General features: G+C 44.4%; 1 protein-coding gene across 1 annotated transcript; it reads right to left on the bottom strand.

Moving 5' to 3' along the window:
• Window positions 1-1,659: 1,659 nt before the first annotated feature.
• Window positions 1,660-21,325, bottom strand: slc6a2 (solute carrier family 6 member 2; the record flags this gene model as incomplete). The annotated part of the gene is made up of 14 exons (XM_084437502.1): window positions 1,660-1,898; window positions 2,219-2,290; window positions 2,897-3,064; window positions 4,708-4,808; window positions 5,547-5,646; window positions 6,497-6,625; window positions 7,008-7,120; window positions 8,092-8,216; window positions 11,240-11,343; window positions 11,595-11,729; window positions 11,858-11,996; window positions 18,609-18,843; window positions 19,897-20,028; window positions 21,040-21,325. 14 exons carry the CDS (start codon window positions 21,323-21,325, stop codon window positions 1,875-1,877), a joined length of 1,863 nt encoding a protein of 620 aa, XP_084293628.1. The 3' UTR covers window positions 1,660-1,874.
• Window positions 21,326-22,171: the final 846 nt, after the last annotated feature.

Raw genomic sequence — 22,171 nt, 5'->3', positions numbered from 1 at the left:
CAGTTACGTTTAAAATACTTTACATTCACGTTTTGTTATAAACAATTTGATAAATACAAGATTAGATATATAACAAAAGAATATATAATAATAATATATTTTTCATATTCTATATTTCCACATACTATTGAATTTCTATGTGTGGCTTTCTTCCAGCCAGTAATGGTGTTTTACGATATAAGGTTCAAATTCAAAATCAACGCAATTCCAATAAATAGAGACATACCAAAACAAACAAAGACACGTTTGAAGGGGAACATTTTGGCACTTCCTTGGTGGTAAATCTTCTGAAAATCAAGATCAGTTTGCTAAAATACGCTTCAGCAGAGGACAATGTAACATATAAGAAACAGTCATGCATTTAACATACTGTAACAATCATTATACCAGAACTAAGGCATTTGAAAAGGAAAGACACTTGTCACCCCTCCACACATATGAACACACATACCGTACAAAACCCCAACACACTTACACTCATTTGAGGAGAATCTAATGGTTTTCCTAACAAACATGGACCATAGTGTATAACAAAACATTGGAAAGGTGCAATAAGACAGAAAACTTTACAACTTAATAAACATGTAATGAAAAGTAATTTGCTTTATTGAACCTTCCCGTTATAGAACTATAGTCAAGTTCTTTCTTCCTTGGCCAACAATCAAAACAGTAATTCGTCATTCCCTGCTTACCAGTTCATAGAACACTAAACCATAGACCACTAAACATATAATTGAGATAAGAACTGCTCTCTTGGCGATGGAGGCTTTGGTTTTCTTACAACCAAAACCTCCCATTGGGGTTCTCTGAAGAGAAAAAGATGGAATTATTATGGAACATTGGCACAGCAGCTTGTACAGATAAGTGTAGGAGTCATGACATGAAAACTACTGTCCCTGAAGCTGAGTTATGAGCTGAGCTAATGTGTTGTAGGCAGTAGAGCTTTGGAATGACCACATCTGCAAAAAAGACAGTTTAAACACAAATTGTTCCCTTTTCTGTGATGCAGGTGAACAAGTCTTCACATCTGCTTTCAGGTATGTGTTGCAAGCTCATGAGCATGACCCTTATCAACCTAGAGCTAGCTAAGCTGAAGATCGAAGGAGAATCATTCCAGCTGCATTAATAGCCTATGTTTGTATTCCTGTGGGGATGTCATCCACAAGCTGCAATCTGACGGAGAGGCTTCCTCAGTGGCAAGAAGCTCTCTGTACGATGAGGGTGGCGGGAAAAACCATGAAGAGGTTCTGAAGTGTCCTGCTTGATAAGGCACTGCCACAGTTAAGCTGCTATTTTAATAGAATGCACTTTCCTCTCAAGAATTACTTAACGTTTCTACTGGGCGTAGAAAACTTAGATTTCTTCCCATGTTTCATTCACCTTGAAGATTGAGGGTCTTATAATAAAAATATCAAAAGACAAAAAGCCATGTTTGCCTCCCCGAGCCTGCACTACACATGAGAGCAGTGGAAATTTGGTATTTTTTTGTCTTGGTTTTTCTAACCTGTTCTGTCGACATTAAACACTGCACAGCTTACAATAATCATAATGATATAATAACACACAATTACATGAAAAGCAATACAAATATCCATGAAGAAAATCCCCCCATATTGTCTGTATGGAGAGTCTCCAGCTTACAAGCTGAATGTGGAAAAAATTGTGTAAAAATAAAAACAACATCATCAAACGTTTAAAGCAAAGGACACAAAGGCAGTGGTGGGGTGAGCAGTGTCAGTCAGAGGTGAATGAGACTGGAGCCTGGGATTCTCCCGATCCAGCCTCCTACTGAGGCTCGTGGGCAGAAAAGGCTGCTGTCTGATTGGCTCCAACACCCCGGAATTTTGGATAGTGAGGAATGTCAGTGTCTGCCATCAGATGGCCAGCCAGTGCTTGAGCTGACATTTAAACGGGAAATTGGGGAAAGTTAGTTAGTTAGATTCTTTATTGTCATTGTCATTTCCACAACAACGAAATTGAAGTGCATCATCTGCAGTGCAAAAATGTAAAAGACATCCAGAGAATAAATAAGACATCATGTCCAAAGACAAAAAGTTCATTTTGATGGATGGATGATTCTCAACATGCAATACACACACACACACACACATGCGCCCCCCCCCCCCCCCCCCAACACACACACACACACTTCAATCCCAGTTCAGACACTACTGTTCCATCACTTTCAGCCTGTAAATAAGGTTAACAGAACCCTTACCGTGAATTGCCTGATGTTTCCTTCAGCCACTAGGTGGTGTTCATGTTCGGGTGTGATGCAGTAGGCTATCCTCTGAAACCCAACAGACAGCGGCGTCACACAGCTCGTCTACGTTATGCACATTCTTTTATCAGTCACCCGTTTAATTCTATTGATCCACCCAAACAGGGAGGGCGTCTAGACCGGGACCGTGTCGAGCACCGGGCTGATTCTGATCAGGCTGGACTGGGTGTATCTGTTTAAGGTTTTAATGACTGTGTGAGATCGAGCCCCTCCTCCAGTATACCATACTTGGTCTGAACCTCATCTGGAGGAAGAGGATGAGTCATTGGGGGCTTGAGAGGGTACTGTACTCTGGCAGGAAATGCCAGGGGAGGGGGGTGGGGGTGCTGGAGAGGGCACAAGGTACAGTACAGTAACACTGTTTACTAATGGGCAAGAAAAGAAACATTCCTCGGCTTTGATGATTAGGATCATAGCCTTTCTTTAAGCTTGGAACCCGCCAGATATCATGGACGTGTCCCTCTAGAACCAAATACCAACCAGGAAACACTAGACATCAAGGGGCAGTTTTTGCGCCTCGACTTTAAATCAAGCCACATTCCAGCACTGACGGGAAATAGTCGTTATGCCATGAAAAACAAAAAACAAATCCACCGATCGTCTTTGAGGACTGACCTGTTTGAATGTGCCTGACACACTGCAGAACTTATAGATGGCGTAGGCTGGGACAAAGCCCATGGAGGACATGGCCACCATCCAGCCAACCACGTTGGACCACTGGGGGAAGACGTAATCATCGTAACGCATGCCCGTGGAGCTCACGATACTGGCGATCACCACAAACTGAGGAGCGAGAGAGAGAGAGAAAGAGAGAAAGAATGAAAGAACGAGAAAGGTCAAGGTTGAGATGGTTCCATGGAGATTTCAAAAGCCCAGCCTTTCTGTGAACCTGTTCTGATTTTGTTCATTTTCCTAACATTGCATTATGTGAAACTGAGTTGAGTTTTAGATTTCCTCTGTGCTGGGAGACTGTAATGGACTTTCCAGTAAGTAGCCTTATCCACCTTCTGTAGGTTAGATGGTGAGCGAACCTCCACCTCTGTCCCCAGAGAGCAGCTCGCATCACTACCTGTTAGACATCACAGAGAGGTCAGGTGTCCCCCAGTGAATACCAAGAGCTTCAACGGCACTCTATATGTCCTCACCAAATGCCATCCATGCTTAAGCCAGCGAGCTGCGTGTCTCTCTGAAACTTGTCCACCAGCAGTCAGTTGACCAGTATTGAACCCAGAAGCGTCAAGGTTGCCTATAGAACTCAGATTTGGGGGTGTTTTTTATTTTTTTATTTTTTACATTTCTGCTATTGTTTGTTTACCATTACATTTTACAATGCGGAGCTATGATTATTTTCTCTACTGAGCTGAATGTATTATTTTAATTATGTCATAGACCACCTCGAAAAGCCACCATAACCTCTTTCGAAAAGCCAAACACCCTCTTTCCCGCTGGATTTGGTTTCTTCCAAATGAACACTGGACCTGGAAGCCCCCCCTCGCCTCATCTCAGATAAATACGTTTTCATGGTCTGCTTGCATACATTTAGATTAAGGTTGTCCTTAACTGATAAACAGGTCCTTCAAATATTAGGCTATTCAGTATATCAGATTAAATATACTTCATACTTCAGAATACAGTATATCATTCGGACCAATGCCAAGTGAGTGAAAAGTAGATTTGTTTTCCCTTACTTTTATTTTGAAAGTCCTTGAAAGAACGCTACCGGTAAGTTTAATTTCACACCGCTTGAGTGGCAACTGGTAGTGTGCTGTGTCCTGATTTTAAACTGCAAAAATGCACACAAAAAAAACAAAAGTTTTGCGCACACTGCGACCGCACTTGGTTGCATGACGCCCCTGATTGAACCTGTGTCCATTGCTTGACACTAGTTAACCCACTGAGCTGAGAGTTTTGTGCAGCTTTCCTATTTGGCTTAGGCTTAAGGGAAATATAACTACTAAGCCAATAATAAAATACTAAGCTGTCAATAAACCGATAAAAATCATGCTTGCCTTGTGCATTTTCCATGGGGACGATTACTTACTTTAGATGGGTACAGTCGATAAAGATCACCGAGGAAGAAGGAATGTTTCCCCTGAACAAGTTCCCTGACGATTTTCCTTGTATCTACAAATCCGCATCTGGATTTCATTGACAGAAGTGTTTGCCATGTTTGACCTCAATTAAAGGCTTATGCTGCTCCAGAGCTCCCAGAATCCAGAGGATTCCCATCATGCGCTAGGAAGTCATGAGAAGTGCATGTGACGTGAATTCATTATCATATAAACCACTGGCAAGAGAACAAGAGGAAAACTAGATGGCAGCATCATAGATTAGATAATCTATGCTAATAGGAACATTAGGATCCAATTGGCTCTCCCACCCTCACCCCTGCCGATCCAGAGCTGCGTACACCCCCCCCCACTCACCAGCAGGAAGGTTGGGCTGACAAACTTCCAGCACAGCCTCCAGTAAAGACCGGGTTTGAAGCCCATCATGCGCTCAATATCCTCGCTGAATCGGTCCACGCCTGGAGGGTGGGGGGGGGGACAGACACGCAGAAAGTCATGGCAGGGGCCTCGAAGACTTCTGCTCTCAGGCCGTGTACAATGACGGTTATATGTAGCATGTTTGCTTGTAATAAGCAAGTTCTCTGTACATTATCAGTCATGTGGTTGGTGTGGCGGGGATGGTGGGCAGACAGACGGGGGTTGGGGGGTGGGGGGCTGGTGACAGGGAGGCTGTGGCTGTGCTCTAATGTCAGCAGTAGCTGCGGGGCCCGGGACAGAAGATGTCAGGGGCCAGGGGGGTTAGGAGAAACCAGGGGAGGGCAGCTGGAGGAGTTAGGAGAGAACAGCCGGAGATCAGCTGGAGGGGTTAGGAGAGACCAAGGGGTGGGGGTAGGAGACCAGGGGAGAGCAGCTGGAGACACAGTGGGTTAGGGTGGGAGTGGGGGGGGGGGGCCCTCCAGTGCTCTGCATGTGATTTACTGTAATTTACTCAATGCTCATGCTTTGTAAATAGTGTTTATGTGTTTGTGTGTGTGTGTGAGTCTTGTGTTTTACTGCTGCCAAATCAATTATACAACTACTATTGGACCTGGCACTAATGCTGTAGGTAAAGGAACCTGTGGACATGGGCAAGAGGCAAGAGAGGTTTAAGACGTTCAAAGCTGTCTGGATAATCCTACACACGGCGCTGCTGTATCTCGTCAGCTGTAACGCGGTGTTGAGAGCTCTGCTTAGCTAACCGCTGGAGGGAAACTTACCGTAAAACCAGGACACGCCTATGGCCTCGATCAGCACGGCAAACAGTATGGAGGTTCCTGCTGCATACGAGTCTAGCAGAGTGAAGACATAGATGCCTCCCTGCAGAGAGAAAGGAGAGAGGACAGAGACAGAGAGAGAGAGAGAGAGAGAGAGAGAGGAGGGGGGGGGGTCTAATGTAAAGACATTACCATAAGCAACAGCCATCTCTATATGCCTGTTCTATAAACAAGCTGCTCGCCTTCCCCTTGTCTGGGGCCCATAGGACTAGTATTCTCTGTCTTTTCTCAGAAACCAACACTTCTCAGAAACAGAAAGTTTCTGGAAAGTTACATACTCTCAAGGTTTCTTTATCAATATTATCTAAACAAAAGCATGTGAATTTCCTGTGACTAGGCTCTGCCGGCCATCTAATTCACTTCAGTTTATATTGACTGAGCAAACAATGTAAAGCACTTCATAGATGACATAGGGAATGAGTGGGATGCATAGGGAACGGACATTAAGAGCATTTCCACTTTCCATGTGCTAGGGTCACACCTCTAGCCTCTACCCTGTATAATGACAGGAAGTATGTAAATCATCATTACAACATATATACATTACCATTAAAACATGGCCTCTTTTGAGCATGAAGCTTATATTCACTTTTGGAGACATACGTTATTTATGGCTGCAAAATGCTTTTCTCAGTGAGAGAACACTTTTAAGAGCACTTCTCTTTTTCACATACCAGGGTCATAATGATTGCTCCTACCCTATAGAATGACAGAAACTCTGTTATACATCATCATTAGAACATGGTCAGTTTTATGGCTGCAAAATGGTTTTCTCAGTGAGAGAACGCTTTTAATAAGTAAGCTGATACTGTCATCAGCTACAGCTATTCAGCTACAGTTATCTATCTTCTGTTTGACTTTAGAAGATATGGCCAGCATAGGACGAGGCTCACGCTAGTGACGCAGAACAAGGCGACCAGGAAGGTGCCGAAGGCGGTGCAAAAGGTGAACAGTTTCCTGTTTCTCTTGAGGATTTTGAAGTCGTCAGTGAGGCCGGTGATGACTGCCTCCATGCCACCCATCTGGAAGGTCACACGTACACACACACACACACACACACACACACACACACACGCACACACACACGTACACACACACGTACACACACACACACACACACGGGTGTTTACATGCCTTAGTAGCATATAGATACACAAAGCACCAAAACCACAGTGTCTTCTCTGTGACAGAAGCTCTTTGGCACAAGTGTAGCTATACTAGTTCGACACTCATCTTTACAATACAAAGGGTACTCAAACAGGGACACCATTAGGGAAAATGTCAATCTCTGAGAGGGTTCCCAGAGCGAAAGTCTAACTCTGCGGTGAAAGCCATTTTCCACTTTTTCCACGCTTTGGGGTTATTCTGGAGACCTCACCCCCTGTTTTGACCCTGGATGCTCACCGAGCTATCAATGCCCAGTGTCAGCAGCATGATGAAGAACACAATGGCCCAGAACGTGGAGCCAGGTAGCGTGGAGATGGCCTCCGGATAGATGATAAACACCAGTCCTGCTCCTGTACTCACACACACAGGCACACAGGACACACACACACCAACAACAACAACAACAACAACAACCACAACAACAAATAAAGAAAATTGAGTATGATGAAACACACGATGTAACATATACAACCTATAAAACATATATTATTGGATAATATAATGAGATAATACAGTTTCAATACTGCTTGCCCACTACCTGACCTTGGAGGAAACGGATATCTACACACTGGATTACAGCTCCCAATACTTTATTCAATTAGCAAAGTTTCCACCGAAACGTTGCTAATTGAATAAAGTATTTGGAGCTATAATCCAGTGTGCGGATATCCATTTCCTCCACGATTCGCATGTTTTTCGTACTGCACCTGGCCTAAAGACAGGATGGATGTGATCACTGCTACTCTTACCTGACCTTATCAGTTAAGCTTGGAGAAAAGAATATGGAGCCACGGGAAAGAAGGACACTCAAAGAGGGGTAGAAAAATGTGGCGAGATTAGTAGAAGAGTGGTGATGTGAAGAGACATGATGAGAGATGTATGGCAACGTTAAGGAAGTGGGAGAAGTGAGGATAGGAGGAGAACGCACACTACAGAGAAGGAAAGTCCAGACAAAAAAAGAGAGAAGGGACATTTCCCAAATCCAATTCTGTATAGCTGCTAGTCTTCCCTCTGTTGTCCATGTCAATATGGTTTTTGGAAAGGTTTTTCTTAAAAAAATTGTGTCAAACATGGCTGTTTGTGTGTGCTGGATGTGTGTGTATATATGTATGTATGTGCGTGCGTGTTTGTGTGTGTGTGCGTGCGTATGTGCATGTGTGTGTGTTACTGGTGTGTGTGTGTGTTTATGTATGTGTGTGTGTGTGTGTATGTTTGTGTATGTATGTGCGTGCGTGCGTGTGTATGCATGTGTGTGTGCGCGCGTATGTGTGTGTGCATGTGTGTGTGCGCGCGTATGTGCATGTGTGTGTGTGTTACTGACCTTCGGTAGCTACATCTTCTATTCTGACGCCATGTTTGTCAGCCATGTATCCCAGCACAGAGAAAATGGCGAACCCTGAGAAAAAGCTGGTGACGCAGTTCACTGTACTGGTCAGGAGAGCGTCCCTATAGGGCGCAAACACAAACCCCCCCCACCCCACACACACACACACAGATACACACACAGATACACACACACACACACACACAGACACACACACACACACACACACACACACACACACAGGTAAGGACGTTACCAATAAAAACCTATACTGTAAACCTAGAGTACAGTAAATGAATACAGACTAAACATTACTCTATAACTCTGTCTCTCCATGTCGCAATTTAAAGGCAAGCTTAATCAGTCCAAATATACGTTTTTATTGGAAGCATGTTTTGGCCCGTTTCTCAGGCCTATACAGTAGGATCACAGACCAGAGGAAGTACCCCCCCCCCCCCCTAGTAATCTCCAGCCAACACATACACTCAGCTAGGAGGGGTGAGGGGGGAGAATTCAGGTTAATGAGACAGTGTTCTCTCCTCCCTGTGTGAGCTTTCATTTTCAATTACCGCACACACAACCAACTACGGTGGCCACGGTCGCCGGGCACAGAGAACAAGGGGAGACCGTGACCCAATTACCGCACACACAACCGTCTATGGTGGCCAACCCACGGTCGCCGGGCACAGAGAACAAGGGGAGACCCTGACCTGAGCTGCCCCTCTTTGTGGTCCAGAGATGGACAGTTTCCCCCTAGAAGCGTATCAGCAGACATAAAAAAACAACTCTTACACACTAATCTGACCTAGCTCAACACTAACCATGCTAATCTGACCTGGCTCAACACTAACCATGCTAATCTGACCTAGCTCAACACTAACCATGCTAATCTGACCTGGCTCAGTGCTAATGCTAATCTGACCTGGCTCAATGGTAACCGTGCTAATCCAACCTGGCTCTGACTATAAAACTTTTACAGTGTACCTATGCAAGCGTCTTCACCTTAATTAACGGCATGTGTGCTTAATCAACTCACTCAAAGGGATTTAATTAACAGTGAGGTCGTCTTTCACACAGAATGAACAGCCCTGGTGAACCCTAAACCTCCCATGATAACTACTGGCACATCTTAAACTAAACCGTTGTCCTTTCACCTAGTTAAGGTTCATTGCTCTCTCCCTGGAACAAAATGGTAATCCCACCTGCCATTGGTCCACAGGTCCCTCATGAGGAGGAGGAGGAGGGGGAGGAGGAGGAGGGGTTTGGCACCTGCAATCACTTCATACGTCACACTGGCATGCCTTCTCCTCTGAGCTCAGCCAACATGCAGAGACCCACAAGACTTGGACCGACTCCAATAAGTCAACAAGCACTGAACTACTGTACGCTACAGACCAGTAGGACTGACCAGCTGCTGCGTTGCACCAAATGAGATAAAATGCACTCTAAGAATAGACCTAGCAACAAACAAACACACACACACACACACACACACAATGGCTCCTCCATTAAGTGTGTTTAAGAGCAGCGAATAGGTCAAACTGATACAGAGATAGCAACGGCGGCCTCGCTCACATCCCCTGTAACCTATTAGACAGGATAAGCCCAGGGTCTAGTGTCTGTGTAGTGTTTGGTGGCTGTCTCTATCAGAGGCTGACTGGAAGGAGGTGCGCTGGGATGCTAACATACTGCCTGTGGCTAGCAACTAGCATCTGCTGCCTGTGGCTAGCATCTAGCATCTGTCTGCCCTGCACTCCCTTAAGATGGGGATACACTGCGCAACGTCACCACGATTTCGCTGTCGCCGATTAAACCGCATTGCAGTCGTAGAGAAATCCTAGCGGCGCAAGTCCAAATCGAGTCAAAGACCGGAGACTAAAGCCGCATGTACACTGTGCGATAAAACCCACGATTATGCGGTCGTAAGGTGGTCGTGGGTTGTCGCAGACAATCGGAGCTCATCGTATGCAAAATCGGAATCGCAAGTCGCACAGTGTAAGAAGGTGTACGATCTGCGATTCATTGCTACGACGAGGCTACGACCTCCCGACAAAATATCTGGCATGTCAGATATTTTCGTTGTAGATCGCAGATCACGTAGAAGTTCAGCCAAGATGAATCGTGGGCGTAATCGTGGCTGACAGAAATCGTATAGTGTGAATACAAATCGCATAGTGTGAATACACACGTCGTATGGTCGTATGGTCTTGAGACGGAGTCCCGGTCGTACAGTGGGAAGGGACCCCGATCTTAGATTTTTTCAGTCGTACAGTGTACAGAAGGCTTAATTGCTCCTGCGTTCTACAGACGAGGCTAAGACCTCCCGACCAATTTCTGGCATGTCAGAAATTTTGACATGACCAATTTCTGGCATGTCAGAAATTTTTGGTCGTGGCTAGTGAAGGGTGAGTGGTGCTATGACAGGATTCTGCACATTGCTTCAGAGCAAAAAGAAAATGGCAGCAAAAAGAAAGGCTGCTGCTCGTGTCCAGTCATCCCGGTCACGGGGAACGTGGTTGTCTTTTTGATGTCTCCTCCGCTTCCTACCGTGACAGAGGAGAACAGATGGATAGAGATTGCATCCAAGTTATCCTTGAGCTACACTTCCTGGTACACCAAGTTTTGATGAAAATGTGTTAGAAGTTGGGTTCACAAAATTCTGAAATGCATTCCAACAACTGCACAAGTCGCAGCACAAGCAATTGTGGCTGACAGCAATCACACAGTGTGAGCACAGTAAGGTCCGAGATGGTTGGACTGAAACCTTGGGTCGCGTAGTGTGAGGGGTTCACCGACATTGCGATTTTTAAAACCGTAGAGCATGCCCGGCTTCACCCCTGTTAGTTCCTGGCCTTAGGGAGAACTAAGCAGATTGGCATCAACTTCCCTGGCCCTTTATGCCTTTACTAACATTTGAACTTGTTAGTTAGTAGGCCTACATTTGGATTTCAGTATATTTTGTATCTACTGTAAATTTGTATACTACTCTGTGCTACTTTGTTGTCTTTTAATGCTGTAACAGTGCGATTCCCCCCTAGGGATCAATAAAGTACTACTACTATACTACCTCTGCTACTTGAGAAAAATAGTCTTGAAGCTATTCAGGATTGTGGTACTACACCAGGGACAACACCAGAAATACTACCTGTAGCAGTTGTTGTCAAACTTGTTGTAGCTGGCGAATGCGATGAGCACCCCGAAGCCAGCTCCTAGTGAGTAGAAGATCTGGGTGGCAGCATCGATCCACACCTACAGGCAGAAACCAGAGCGGATGAGAGAGCTGGGAAACGGATGTCTTCTACTGACAGGAGATTGTACCAGATGAACAACACTAGTTTTGACCTGTTGCTCGGCTTGGCAAAAAAACAAACAACAAAAAAACACCAAAGCTAGCAGCAAAATCAATCATTTCGAGTAGTGTGGACATTGTGTGTGTGTGTATATATATATATATATATATATATATATATATATATATATGGCGAGTGTGTGCGTCTGACCTTGGGGTTATTGAGTTGGTTGAAGTCGATGCTGAGGTAGGCCCTGATGCCCGACATAGCTCCTGGCAGAGTGACGCCACGGATCAACAACACGAACAACACCACATAGGGCATAGTGGCCGTGACGTACACCACCTGACCACGGGACAGAGGGACAGAGGGACAACCAATGGATGAATGGATGAACTTGATATACTGCACTGTAGGTGTGTGTGAGTGTGTGTGTGTGTGTGTGTGTGTGTGTGTGCTGAGCGATCCAATACCTTTCCTGAGGACTTGACCCCCTTCCACAGGCTGAAGTAGAGGATGAATACCACCACCAACAGACACAACACCAGCTCCCAGCGAGGAAGGCCCAGGTCCTCGATACCCCTGCTCTCATGGAGGTGCAACACACCTCGTCTGGAATACACACACGCACACGCACACACACACACACACACACACACACACACACACACACACACACACACACACACACACACACACACACACACACACACACACAGAGATGCTTTAACCCCCTGATTTACAGCCAAGCTGTCATAAAGAGAGATATACATAGGCACAGTCAGTGTTGTAGCGGAGGATATACGGGGGTATACCGAGTATACAGTACTTTATTCACAGTATGCCCACGTATTTAAACACTACTAATGTAAAAACTCTAACATTTCTGCTACAGCTATAGTATTCTTTAGTCAGAGTATACCCACTTCTTTTGTCACCACTACACCAGTGAATGTAAAAATGTGACAATATTATAGATTATTTATTTTCCAAGGTAGATGGGTGGGCAAAGAGTTTTTGTATGGTGGATCCAACTGGGCCATGGTCCATCTGGGACAGACTCAACATCACCGCCCACACCCGAGGAGCGAGTGGAGTGACTCAACATCACCGCCCACACCCGAGGAGCGAGTGGAGTGCTCCAAAAGAAGACTCATTCAATGCCTCAACAAGACTTCCATATGTTGTTTTGTCACGCTTGATGTCGATGACCAAACTCGGTCACGGATTCAAGCTTTGTCACAGTGCATATGAGTGCATATGAATTCTCTCCTGTCAAGCACTCTCTCTGTCACACTGACGCACACACACACACACACTGACGCACACACACACACAAATCTGTCTCCCTTACACCCATCGGAGGATGTCTCACTGTAATAACAACCATGCAACCTCTAGGGACCCATTAGTGTCTTTCTGTCACATAAATAATCGAGGGGAGATACAAATAATGTAGTGTCCCTTTCTTCCACACACATAAATATTGTTCCCTACTGAGTGTTTATTCAACGAGTGCCCAGAGTGGAATACGGAGCCAGATCTACTTCAGTGTCCAGCAGATCAGCTTTCCGCTGATCAAAGGGAGACATCGGGTACTTCAGCTCAAAGGGAGTCATCGAGTCAAATGTCAGCGTGCTCATGAGCTGAATAACGTTGAGGCTTCGTAGAACTGCTGCAGCCGCTCTCAAATGGTCTTTTCTTCAAAGGCCAAGTAGATGGTTCAACATTGCATTGACAGGGAGTAGGCTTTATGCCCATATATCCAGCTTTATGACCAGGTCAGAGGTGAGTTTCAGCCCGGCGCTGGGCTCACCTCAAAGGGAGGATTGGTACAGTCTGTGACTGGAGCAGACAAACGGAGAATGCAACGGTGCTCACGGTCCACATTGTGATATCAAGAGACCCAGAAGAGCTAAACTTTCATTTCATCAGAGTGGGTTGCACTATATCTGCAGATGAATATCTCTCAAACACATCCTCTATCTCCTCCTCGGCCCTATTGACCACAGATGGTCTGATACGGTTTGGACAAGATGATACGGAGTGATAAGGTGAAGGCTCACATCTGGTTGGGTTACACAACCCTCCTTGCCTTAGCAAGCAGACCAGACCTCAAAGCAGACCAGACCTCAAAGCTTAAGAGACCACAGGAGCTGCCAGGCTGCTCATAAATACAGTATGTTCCAAATGTGATTTATCTCCTTATAATAATAAAAGCTGTGAGGTCTTCAGGGAGAGGTGTGTTCCCGGCAAGCCTAGCTCTAGCATTGCTTTGATGAAGCCTCTAGGCCCAACAGTTTATCTGATATCACGTTACCCATAAACAACATCAATCCATGTCCCTTTGGCCCAGTTGCTCTGAACACTTTTCTAAAACAACAATCAGCGTTATCTTCTTTCTCTGAGCTGACCAACCAGCAGCCATTTGGCCTCTAGCCATCTCTGTTATGCCCTGGTCCAACAATCTTTAGGTTCTGCCTCTCCGTACTCCAGGCGTATTCCGCTTGTCTGCCTTACAGTAGCCAATATGACATGATACATTAAGATGAAAGTTAGCAGTGCAGGCTTTGTAAATGGGGAAAATTAATGCTTAAAAATTCTCAGATTAACTCTGAAACCCAAACGTCAAGCTCTACAAAGCCTGTGTGACACACAGACCTTATTTAGGCGATTTTTCAAATATGCTATGGGAAAAATAAATGGGATGTTTACATAAAGTACCAGACGTCAACTCTGATCGTGTTTCAGGACTACAAAACGACGATACACTGATTCTTTGTTGGTGTTTTTTTTTTTTTTATGCTCTCTAAAGCGGAAAGCAAACCACGCGTGATGCAGAAATAGAGCATCATGATCTTAATTGCAAAGAAGTGAGATGCTATAAATAAATATAGATAAAGAAAAGCGGAATGTTAAATAAAAGTGTTTCTAAGTGATCTTATCGGAGCAATTGCTTTAACATTACTACACATTATGTTTAATTGTGCTCTGCATAAATTGTGGAAGATTGAAGTGTAATCGAAGCAATCTTCTTAAACACTATGCTGATAATTTGTCTTAATGAAGCCTATCCATCCAGTCAAGCTGTCCCTGAAATGAAATTTAATATAGGTGGTCAGAAATGTATGGGATCTATAGAGACCTTGTGAGTTGACTGACCTGGTTGATTATGTAGTACGGTGGTCTATGCCATACAGTTATGTACTGATTCAAATACATGTAATTTGTAAGCCATGCAATGACCACATCGACTGATATTCTGGGCTCTTTGCCAACATGTGCCAGGTTTCTATCAAATATCCTAACTATGGTCATACTACATTACACATAGGAGACAAATCACTCTTCAAATACAGAGGTGATTAGCCAAAAGGCTGGACATGGCGTGGCATTTTTTGTAAAGGATTTACAAAGGCCTACATTCTTACACTTCGAAACCATAAGCTTGTCAATAACCTATGACAAATGAAAAGTGTTTAGGGTTAGGGTTAGGGTTGACCTGTGGCTAGTGTCCTGAGTCCTGCTAAGTGAGCTGAATGCCTTGGCTTTGGCAACTCTTGGAACTGCTAACGATTTCAGATACAACTTTCAGACTGAAAGCTCTTGTTTACAATTGCAGATATTATATGGAATTAATTACAATAGTCCATAAAATGGTCACCTCTCACCTATCAAGAGAACGGCAGTAGATCTTGGCTAGAGGTTTCACTCATCTCTTGGGGAATTGCAACAGCTCTTGGATATCTAGTACAAAGGATGGAAGGGAGATCCAACTGGAAACATCTTTTCCCTGAGGTACCTATGATTCTGGCTGGCCTCATCTCAAACCCCATAGATATCTACACTGATCTACACTGGGTCAGGATCCTCCATTGTCCATTCGCTCAATCACTCTTCATCAAGTGGTGCACCCCCCCACCCCCCAAGTCAGCATCATACTGCACCAGAAGTCACGTTCAGAGCTTGCTCAACTCCATGTGATTAACGCCTTTCGAGAGAGTATTTACAGGCATAGCTTGTTGAGCTATCTTCCTCTTCCAAAAACAAATCTCAGGGTCAGTCTCAGAGACATGTTGTTCTTGACCACTGATGACCTGGCCACAACAGGAGATATCTAGGAGTCTCCAACTCATTTCAAAATGGTGGACCTAATATCTGCCCCCTAATTGGAGTCACGGGGTCTTACACAATAAGAAATGCGCCAAAACAGAAATCTTGTTACCCCACTGAGACCATTGCCCAATGACTTTGTAGGACACGCAATGAAGCGAAGCAGTTTAAACAAAAACTCATTACTCAATAGATAACATAACGTCAGGTGAAACTTGATAGGAATCGCAATCCGAATATTTTTACGTGCTAGGCATGACTTGCATATAGTTGGTGGAGCAGCTTGGTTTCTGGGAGTCCTACACTCTTAGAAAAGATGTGTTAAAAGCAACACACGTTGCGTTATTTTAACACATTTGTGTGTTTGGCTAAGGACAATATAACACAAAATGTGTTGTTTTTAACAGCAGATGTAGTAACATGTTTGTAATTCGGAATTGAGTATTAGAGATTATCTGTATCAAGCATAATCTTGGAGCCGGCAGCAACATTTCACTGTGACTGTACACCGTACATTATACGTGACAAATAAACAAATCTTGAATCTCTAACACATCTGTTCGAAGAGTGTAGTCTGTCATTAGTGTCTGTGGCTGTGTTGAACCCCTGTGATGGCATTGTAGGTGACATCTGCTCTGTGTCCGCCTTTGAGCGGGACATGACGCTAATGACTATACTCTGAGGGGCTCTGCTCCAGAGATCGAAGGACAGTTGTGCTAAAAGAACCCAACAATAAAGGACTAATAGGAGAGGAAATGAGGGCTTAGCACATCCTCAGACAGCTGAGGAGAAGACATCGATTGCGTGCTATTGTGTGACAAGCGCAACAGAGAGGAAGGGAAAGCAAAGTGCGTGCGTATATGTGTGTTTTGTGTACATACTGTACTCTAGTGACACTCTGGATCTCAGTTCAACATGCAGATTAATTGCTATATCTGGCTGTGATTACCTTTTGGAAGGAGAACTGTGTAATGAGAGAAACTAAGTGGCTTGGTGTTGACAGTTGTACCACCACAAGACCAACATCTCTATCGTCTCAGAAAAGTCTCATTGGAAAATGCCTCCAGTGCTCTATCTCTTCGACTGCGGCTGAATCTCCTCACCTAAGAACCAAGAACCGGGGTTTGTGAAACTGAGATAAGAAGAGAGAAGGAGGGATAAAGTGAGCGACCTGTTGATTAGGTCTCAGTTCTCCCATGGCAGGTGTGAACCCTGCTGCTGATAGGCCCATCCCCCTGTGTGCGGAGGGATCTGGGTGCTGTCCCGGTCCAGACTCCCTGCAGGGCCTGCTTGTGGTTTATTGAAGTAATAACTCATGAGAGGGTGTGGTATATGGCCAATATACCATGGGTTGTGCTACCATCGACCAGCACAACCTGTGGTATATTGGCCATATACCACAAACTTCGAGTGAGTTTTTGCTTTTATACGGTTACGATAACGGTTACATCGTCGGGAAACATATATGGGATAAATACCTACTATTTCAGTGTCTTAATATCGATTTTAGTGAACTCCGCCAAGAAAGGTAGTTCCTAAAATTATCATGTTGCTATGGAGTTTTATACAACGGTTACATCGTCGGGAAACATATATGGGATAAATACCTACTATTTCAGTGTCTTAATAACGATTTTAGTGAACTCCGCCAAGAAAGTTGAAAAAGAAAAGAAAATTTTGTTCCTAAAATTATCATGTTGCTATGGAGTTTCAAAACGACGAACAATGAGCCCTAGCAACCAAAATTAACCAAAACCAACCTAGCTAGCCATGAACGAACTGCGAGTTGCAAAAGTGGTGACGATAAACCAGAGTGGTATGCCACAGGACAGATAGAACAACTAAAAACTGACATTGAATGTTTCCATTTTTCTTGAGGAGAAACCGTAACGTAACCAACAGACCGTTACGTCTATGTACCAAAGCCCTTTGAGTGGGGTTGGTAAAAACTGCACTATTCAAACTTTAAGATTTATGGAGAACGGTCTAACGCTGAAGCTGGCACAAGAAGATTTGCCTCTATTCATCGCATATCATTCCAAGTTTTGGGGGATTGCGGGAGAGAAAAGTGAAGCAGGAAATCCAGGGATGAAGATTAAATAAATAGGCATCAGCGCAGCGAGGAGACAGGGTCTCTAGCAGTCTGTACACGGGCCGTCTCTGACGCACTCCTAGCAGGTAGGCCTATTGTTTGCGCTTGACGCTTTGCACATCGGCTGGAAGAGCGCTGTATTGTCCCAGTCATTTAGCTGGCTTCCTCTGGGCTGCAGAGCCAATCTTCATACAGTATGGGCTGGGGGAAGAATCGCCTTTCTTTGAAGTGCAAACAGATGGGGATTTCCTTTTTCTGTGAACTTCAAACGCAACATCTAAGGTTTTTATACGCCTTCTATGGCTCGATTGTGATGTTCATGATTACTGTGCAAAATGTTTCAATGGCAGCGGCCTGCTTCACGGCAAAAGCGCAGGTCATATATACCTCACATGGGGATGCAATGGTTTCCAACACAAGAAAACACGTTCACTTTGAATTCAATAGCTGAGGCCTTTGTTCGTGATTACACTGTGGTGATATTTTGACTGAATAAGCCACATCACCACCAGTCTATCAACCTCCAACAACACAGAGATCCAAGAACGCCGAGCCACACTGAGACCGTGGCTCGACGAATCTTATCTGGTTTAACAGTCACTTTAGGACTTCAACACTTCAGTCTCATTAGGTTTTTTCAACTCTCGTGGGAATTGAACTGCAGGGGCTGCACACAAAAACAAGCATTAAGGTCCAGTTGACTGCGGAACAGCCACTTGGGATTGTGACTACTGCATATCTTTATTTCGTGCAGGAGATGAGGCAGTGAAGGACCTTTTCATATGCTTTTGTAAATGGCCCTGTGAAGCCTAAGTGACGCTTATGAATAGTTTAGTCCGATACTTTTAACACAGCATTTTGGCTCTAATGAAAATGAGTCCATATACGGCACCGTGGGTCGTTCATTTCCAAGGGAGAATGGTCTTTAAGGGCCAGCGGCACATTTGGTCACCTGTGTGACACTTGGTCAGGATCCCCAAATAAAAGCGCGGTTCAGGGACAGGCTCTGAGGTACTCACTCATAGTACTCTGCTGCCGGCGTGATCTTGTACTTGGAATACGACCCGTTGCCGAAGAGGGAGCCGTTGATGAATTTGGGCTCGGTGCAGTTCTCGCTGTTCCAGCTGTTGCCGCAGGTGAGCCAGGGAAGATCGCCGGTCATGGAAGAGAATAGGTAGTACAGAGACCAGGCTATGATGACGTTGTAATAGAAACCCACGTAGAGGGCAATGATGATCACCGTGTAGCCCACACCTGAGGGGAGGAAGAGGACGCTTACACACAAGGAATGGAATGCTTGTCACTCTCATAAGGTGCAGTCATTATGAGTGTATGCGTGGACATGCATTGCAGAGTGTATCCGCAGAAAGGGCGTGGCCCGTTGAGTCTGAGAGTATTGCGCAGTAAGTGTCATTTGTTTGACCGTAGCGTCGGAAGCCGATGTGCTATAACTCTAACATCAGAGACAGATGTGCCGGATTTTTCTAGGCTGTAGCCTTAGGTGTGCATAGTCATGGATCATTTCCCTATGTGATGACTCTTTAAATAGAAAAATACAAAAACTGGAAACAGCGAGTGAACGGAGGGAAAGGATGCTGACCGGGAAAGGAAAGAAGAAGAGAAAGGGTGGATGAAAATGCAAGGGAGAGATGATGAGAGGTAGAGAGAAGAGCACAGGTGGAAAGAGGGATGGGTTGAGGGGTGAGAGAGGGGAAGAAGTTAAAGGGGAACAATGGGTATTTGATAAAAATAGATATTATTCTGGAGGCTATAGAACGTGATGGAAAAATACTGCAACCTACTCACGCGCCCACAGATTGTTCGGACACGCAGGGAAACCGGTAGGTGGTAAAGTAAACAGCTCTCGACTCCCAATGGCGAAATGAATGGAGTATCGAATTTCAACTACTTTTGCAATTTAAATAAACACGCTGTCACTTTCTGAATCTATTCTATGGTAACAATAAACACATAGAAGACAGGGAAACTGTGTCATACCTTTCTGACTTCTTTTGTCTTCCAGTAATTATAATTTAGTGACAGCATGTTTATTTTAATTGCAAACATAGGTGAAATTCGATACTCCATTCATTTCGCCATTGGGTTAGGAGCCGTTTATTATGATGATGCGGCAATCTACCGGTTTCCCGGCGTGTCTGAACAATCTGTGGGCGCGTGAGCAGGTTGCAGTATTTTTTCCATCATGCTATATAGCCTCCAGATTAATATCTATTTATAACAAATGTCCATTGTTCCCCTTTAAGAGAGAGAGAATGAGAGAGAGGGGAAGGGAGAGAGACAGCTCACCTTTAAACACAGGGCAGATCTTCCAGACAGTGGCGGCCCCTTCTCTGTTATACTGGCCCAAGGCTAGCTCCATGTAGAACAAGGGCATCCCGGCAATGACCAGGAACAGGATGTATGGGATCAAAAAGGCACCTGATATAACGTAAAGACAACATTCACAAACATAAAGAAAACATTCACAAGCTTGTGTTACCACGACCTTTAGAAACATGACGCATTTCAACAAAGCTACAAAACAGTCCATACGTATGCTCCCCACATTGAAGTATATTCTACTGACATTGAATTGCCTGTCTTATCATAATTTGGCACATTTTGTTCATGACATGACAAAGACAGTGGCATTTGTTTTATGAAGCACAAATTAATATCATCCTCAGATTGGCACAATAGTTCACTCAGTTCACCAACGGATAAACATGATAAACATGTTTTCACCATGTGAATGGAAATGCAGCCAAAGGGCACACCATCTTTCCAGTAAACTCTGTTTTCACAAGTGAGTGCCTGCTTGTAGGCAGCAAACATAACATTTCTAATTAGAACAACCTTTCGCTGCAGCCACTCTGCTACAGATTCATGTTTTCTTGTTTTGTAAATGTCATTTTTGGCAATCAATAACTTCTGTAGCTGAACTTTGCTTGGTTATTGAGTCTTTCTGGTTACCTTGCTGTCATCAAACAACTACTGTATAACACACATATTACTAATGATTTGCTAGGCATGCAAGTGTAACTATACATTTTCCATCGCTTCACTTACAGTATTTTCCACAAGCATGTATGCTTTACTGTACCTCTAAACAACAAATGTGACTGCGTGATAGGCTATGCCAAGCCATTTCAGTGGCACATACTTAATTACCAAGAGCCTGACCACATTGACCTGAGTTACCGGTAATTCATGTAATGGGGTATTTCCTATTTCTCAGGAGCAAAGCCTCTAGTCTTAATTCACTTTAGGGATTATAGTTATTGAGGTTGGTACCACGGTAGTACAATAACTGGCTATTATTAGAATGATATGCTGGTTAAAGAAGTTTGTTTCACAATACTTTAACATACTGTAAATAAAACAGATCATTCATGAAAATATAATCATTCCAAAAGAACATGAGAAAACCTGGGTGATTTAAATACTCACCTCCTCCATTTTTGTAGCATAAGTAAGGGAATCGCCACACATTGGCCAAGTCCACTGCGAAGCCTATAACAGACAAGAGAAAGTCTATTTTCTTGCCCCAAGTTTCCCGGTCTTCCTCCCCCTCATCGTTTAAACGAGCGGGAGGGAGGATGGACGAGCTGGTGTACTGGACCCCATTCTGGTCCTTCACCAGTATCAGTTCAACCTCCCTCTTCTCCACCTCCGTGCACCGTTTCAGCGGGGCGACTGATGAGAGCTTATGTTCTGGCAGGACTTGGATGTTCATCTTCGCGGCAGTGCGGAGCTCGCCGGCCCCCTGCTCTCACGGCGCCGGGGATGTGGGGAAGGTGATGTTGGCGCTGCGCTCGATCCTGGTGATGAAAGGGATCCCGAAGGAAGCCAAACTCCGCATGAGCGACTTTTCCGTCCGGGAACTAGTTGACGCCTCCGCGTTCATCGACTGAAGAGGAAACACATAACAGAAAGTTTGGAGAGGTGTAATAGTTTTTTACAATTAGGCCGACGCAAACAGACGAGATGCTACAGGTTTAAGGAATAGGCTGCAGTAGAGAGTGGTGATGGAAAAAGGTGGTGTTTCCTATTTACTATTTCAAAGTATTGTTGCGCCTAAAGTCACTTTTTAAATCAGTAGGTTCCAGTAATCCAAAGCCTACACACTATACAACTTCAACATTTGCAACCGAGTCGGTATATAAACTCAGCAGGTGACACGCGTGTTCCGTTGAGTGCGAACTTCTCACCATGCCACTGCGCGCTATTTGCTGCTCTCTCTCTCCTCTCTCTCTGTGGTATTAATCCAATCAAATTAAAATTATAGCCACTACTTGCAACTGAATACACCACTAGAGATTATAAAAAAGTTCAAAGAGTATGGTCTATGCTATATTACAATCTCAAACCGAGGAGTCGAAGAGAAGCAGGGTCCATACTTGTAAATCTATGGGCACATCTCCATGACCCGTTGCTGCTGTCGTCCAGATGCGTCTGAGAAGAGCCTGCCCATTCTGATGGAACTTTAAGACTCGCCTTCTCGAGAGACGATATTAACTGTGAGCTTTTAAATCGTCTTCCCCTCTCTCCACGTGATATTTTATAATTGAGCATTTTTTTC

The sequence above is a fragment of the Borostomias antarcticus genome (genome assembly GCF_949987555.1).
Source record: "Borostomias antarcticus genome assembly, chromosome: 4".
In the NCBI taxonomy this organism is placed as follows: Eukaryota; Metazoa; Chordata; class Actinopteri; order Stomiiformes; family Stomiidae; genus Borostomias; species Borostomias antarcticus.
Note: the sequence above shows the minus strand (reverse complement) of the source record. Positions and strands in the feature narration are given on the sequence as shown.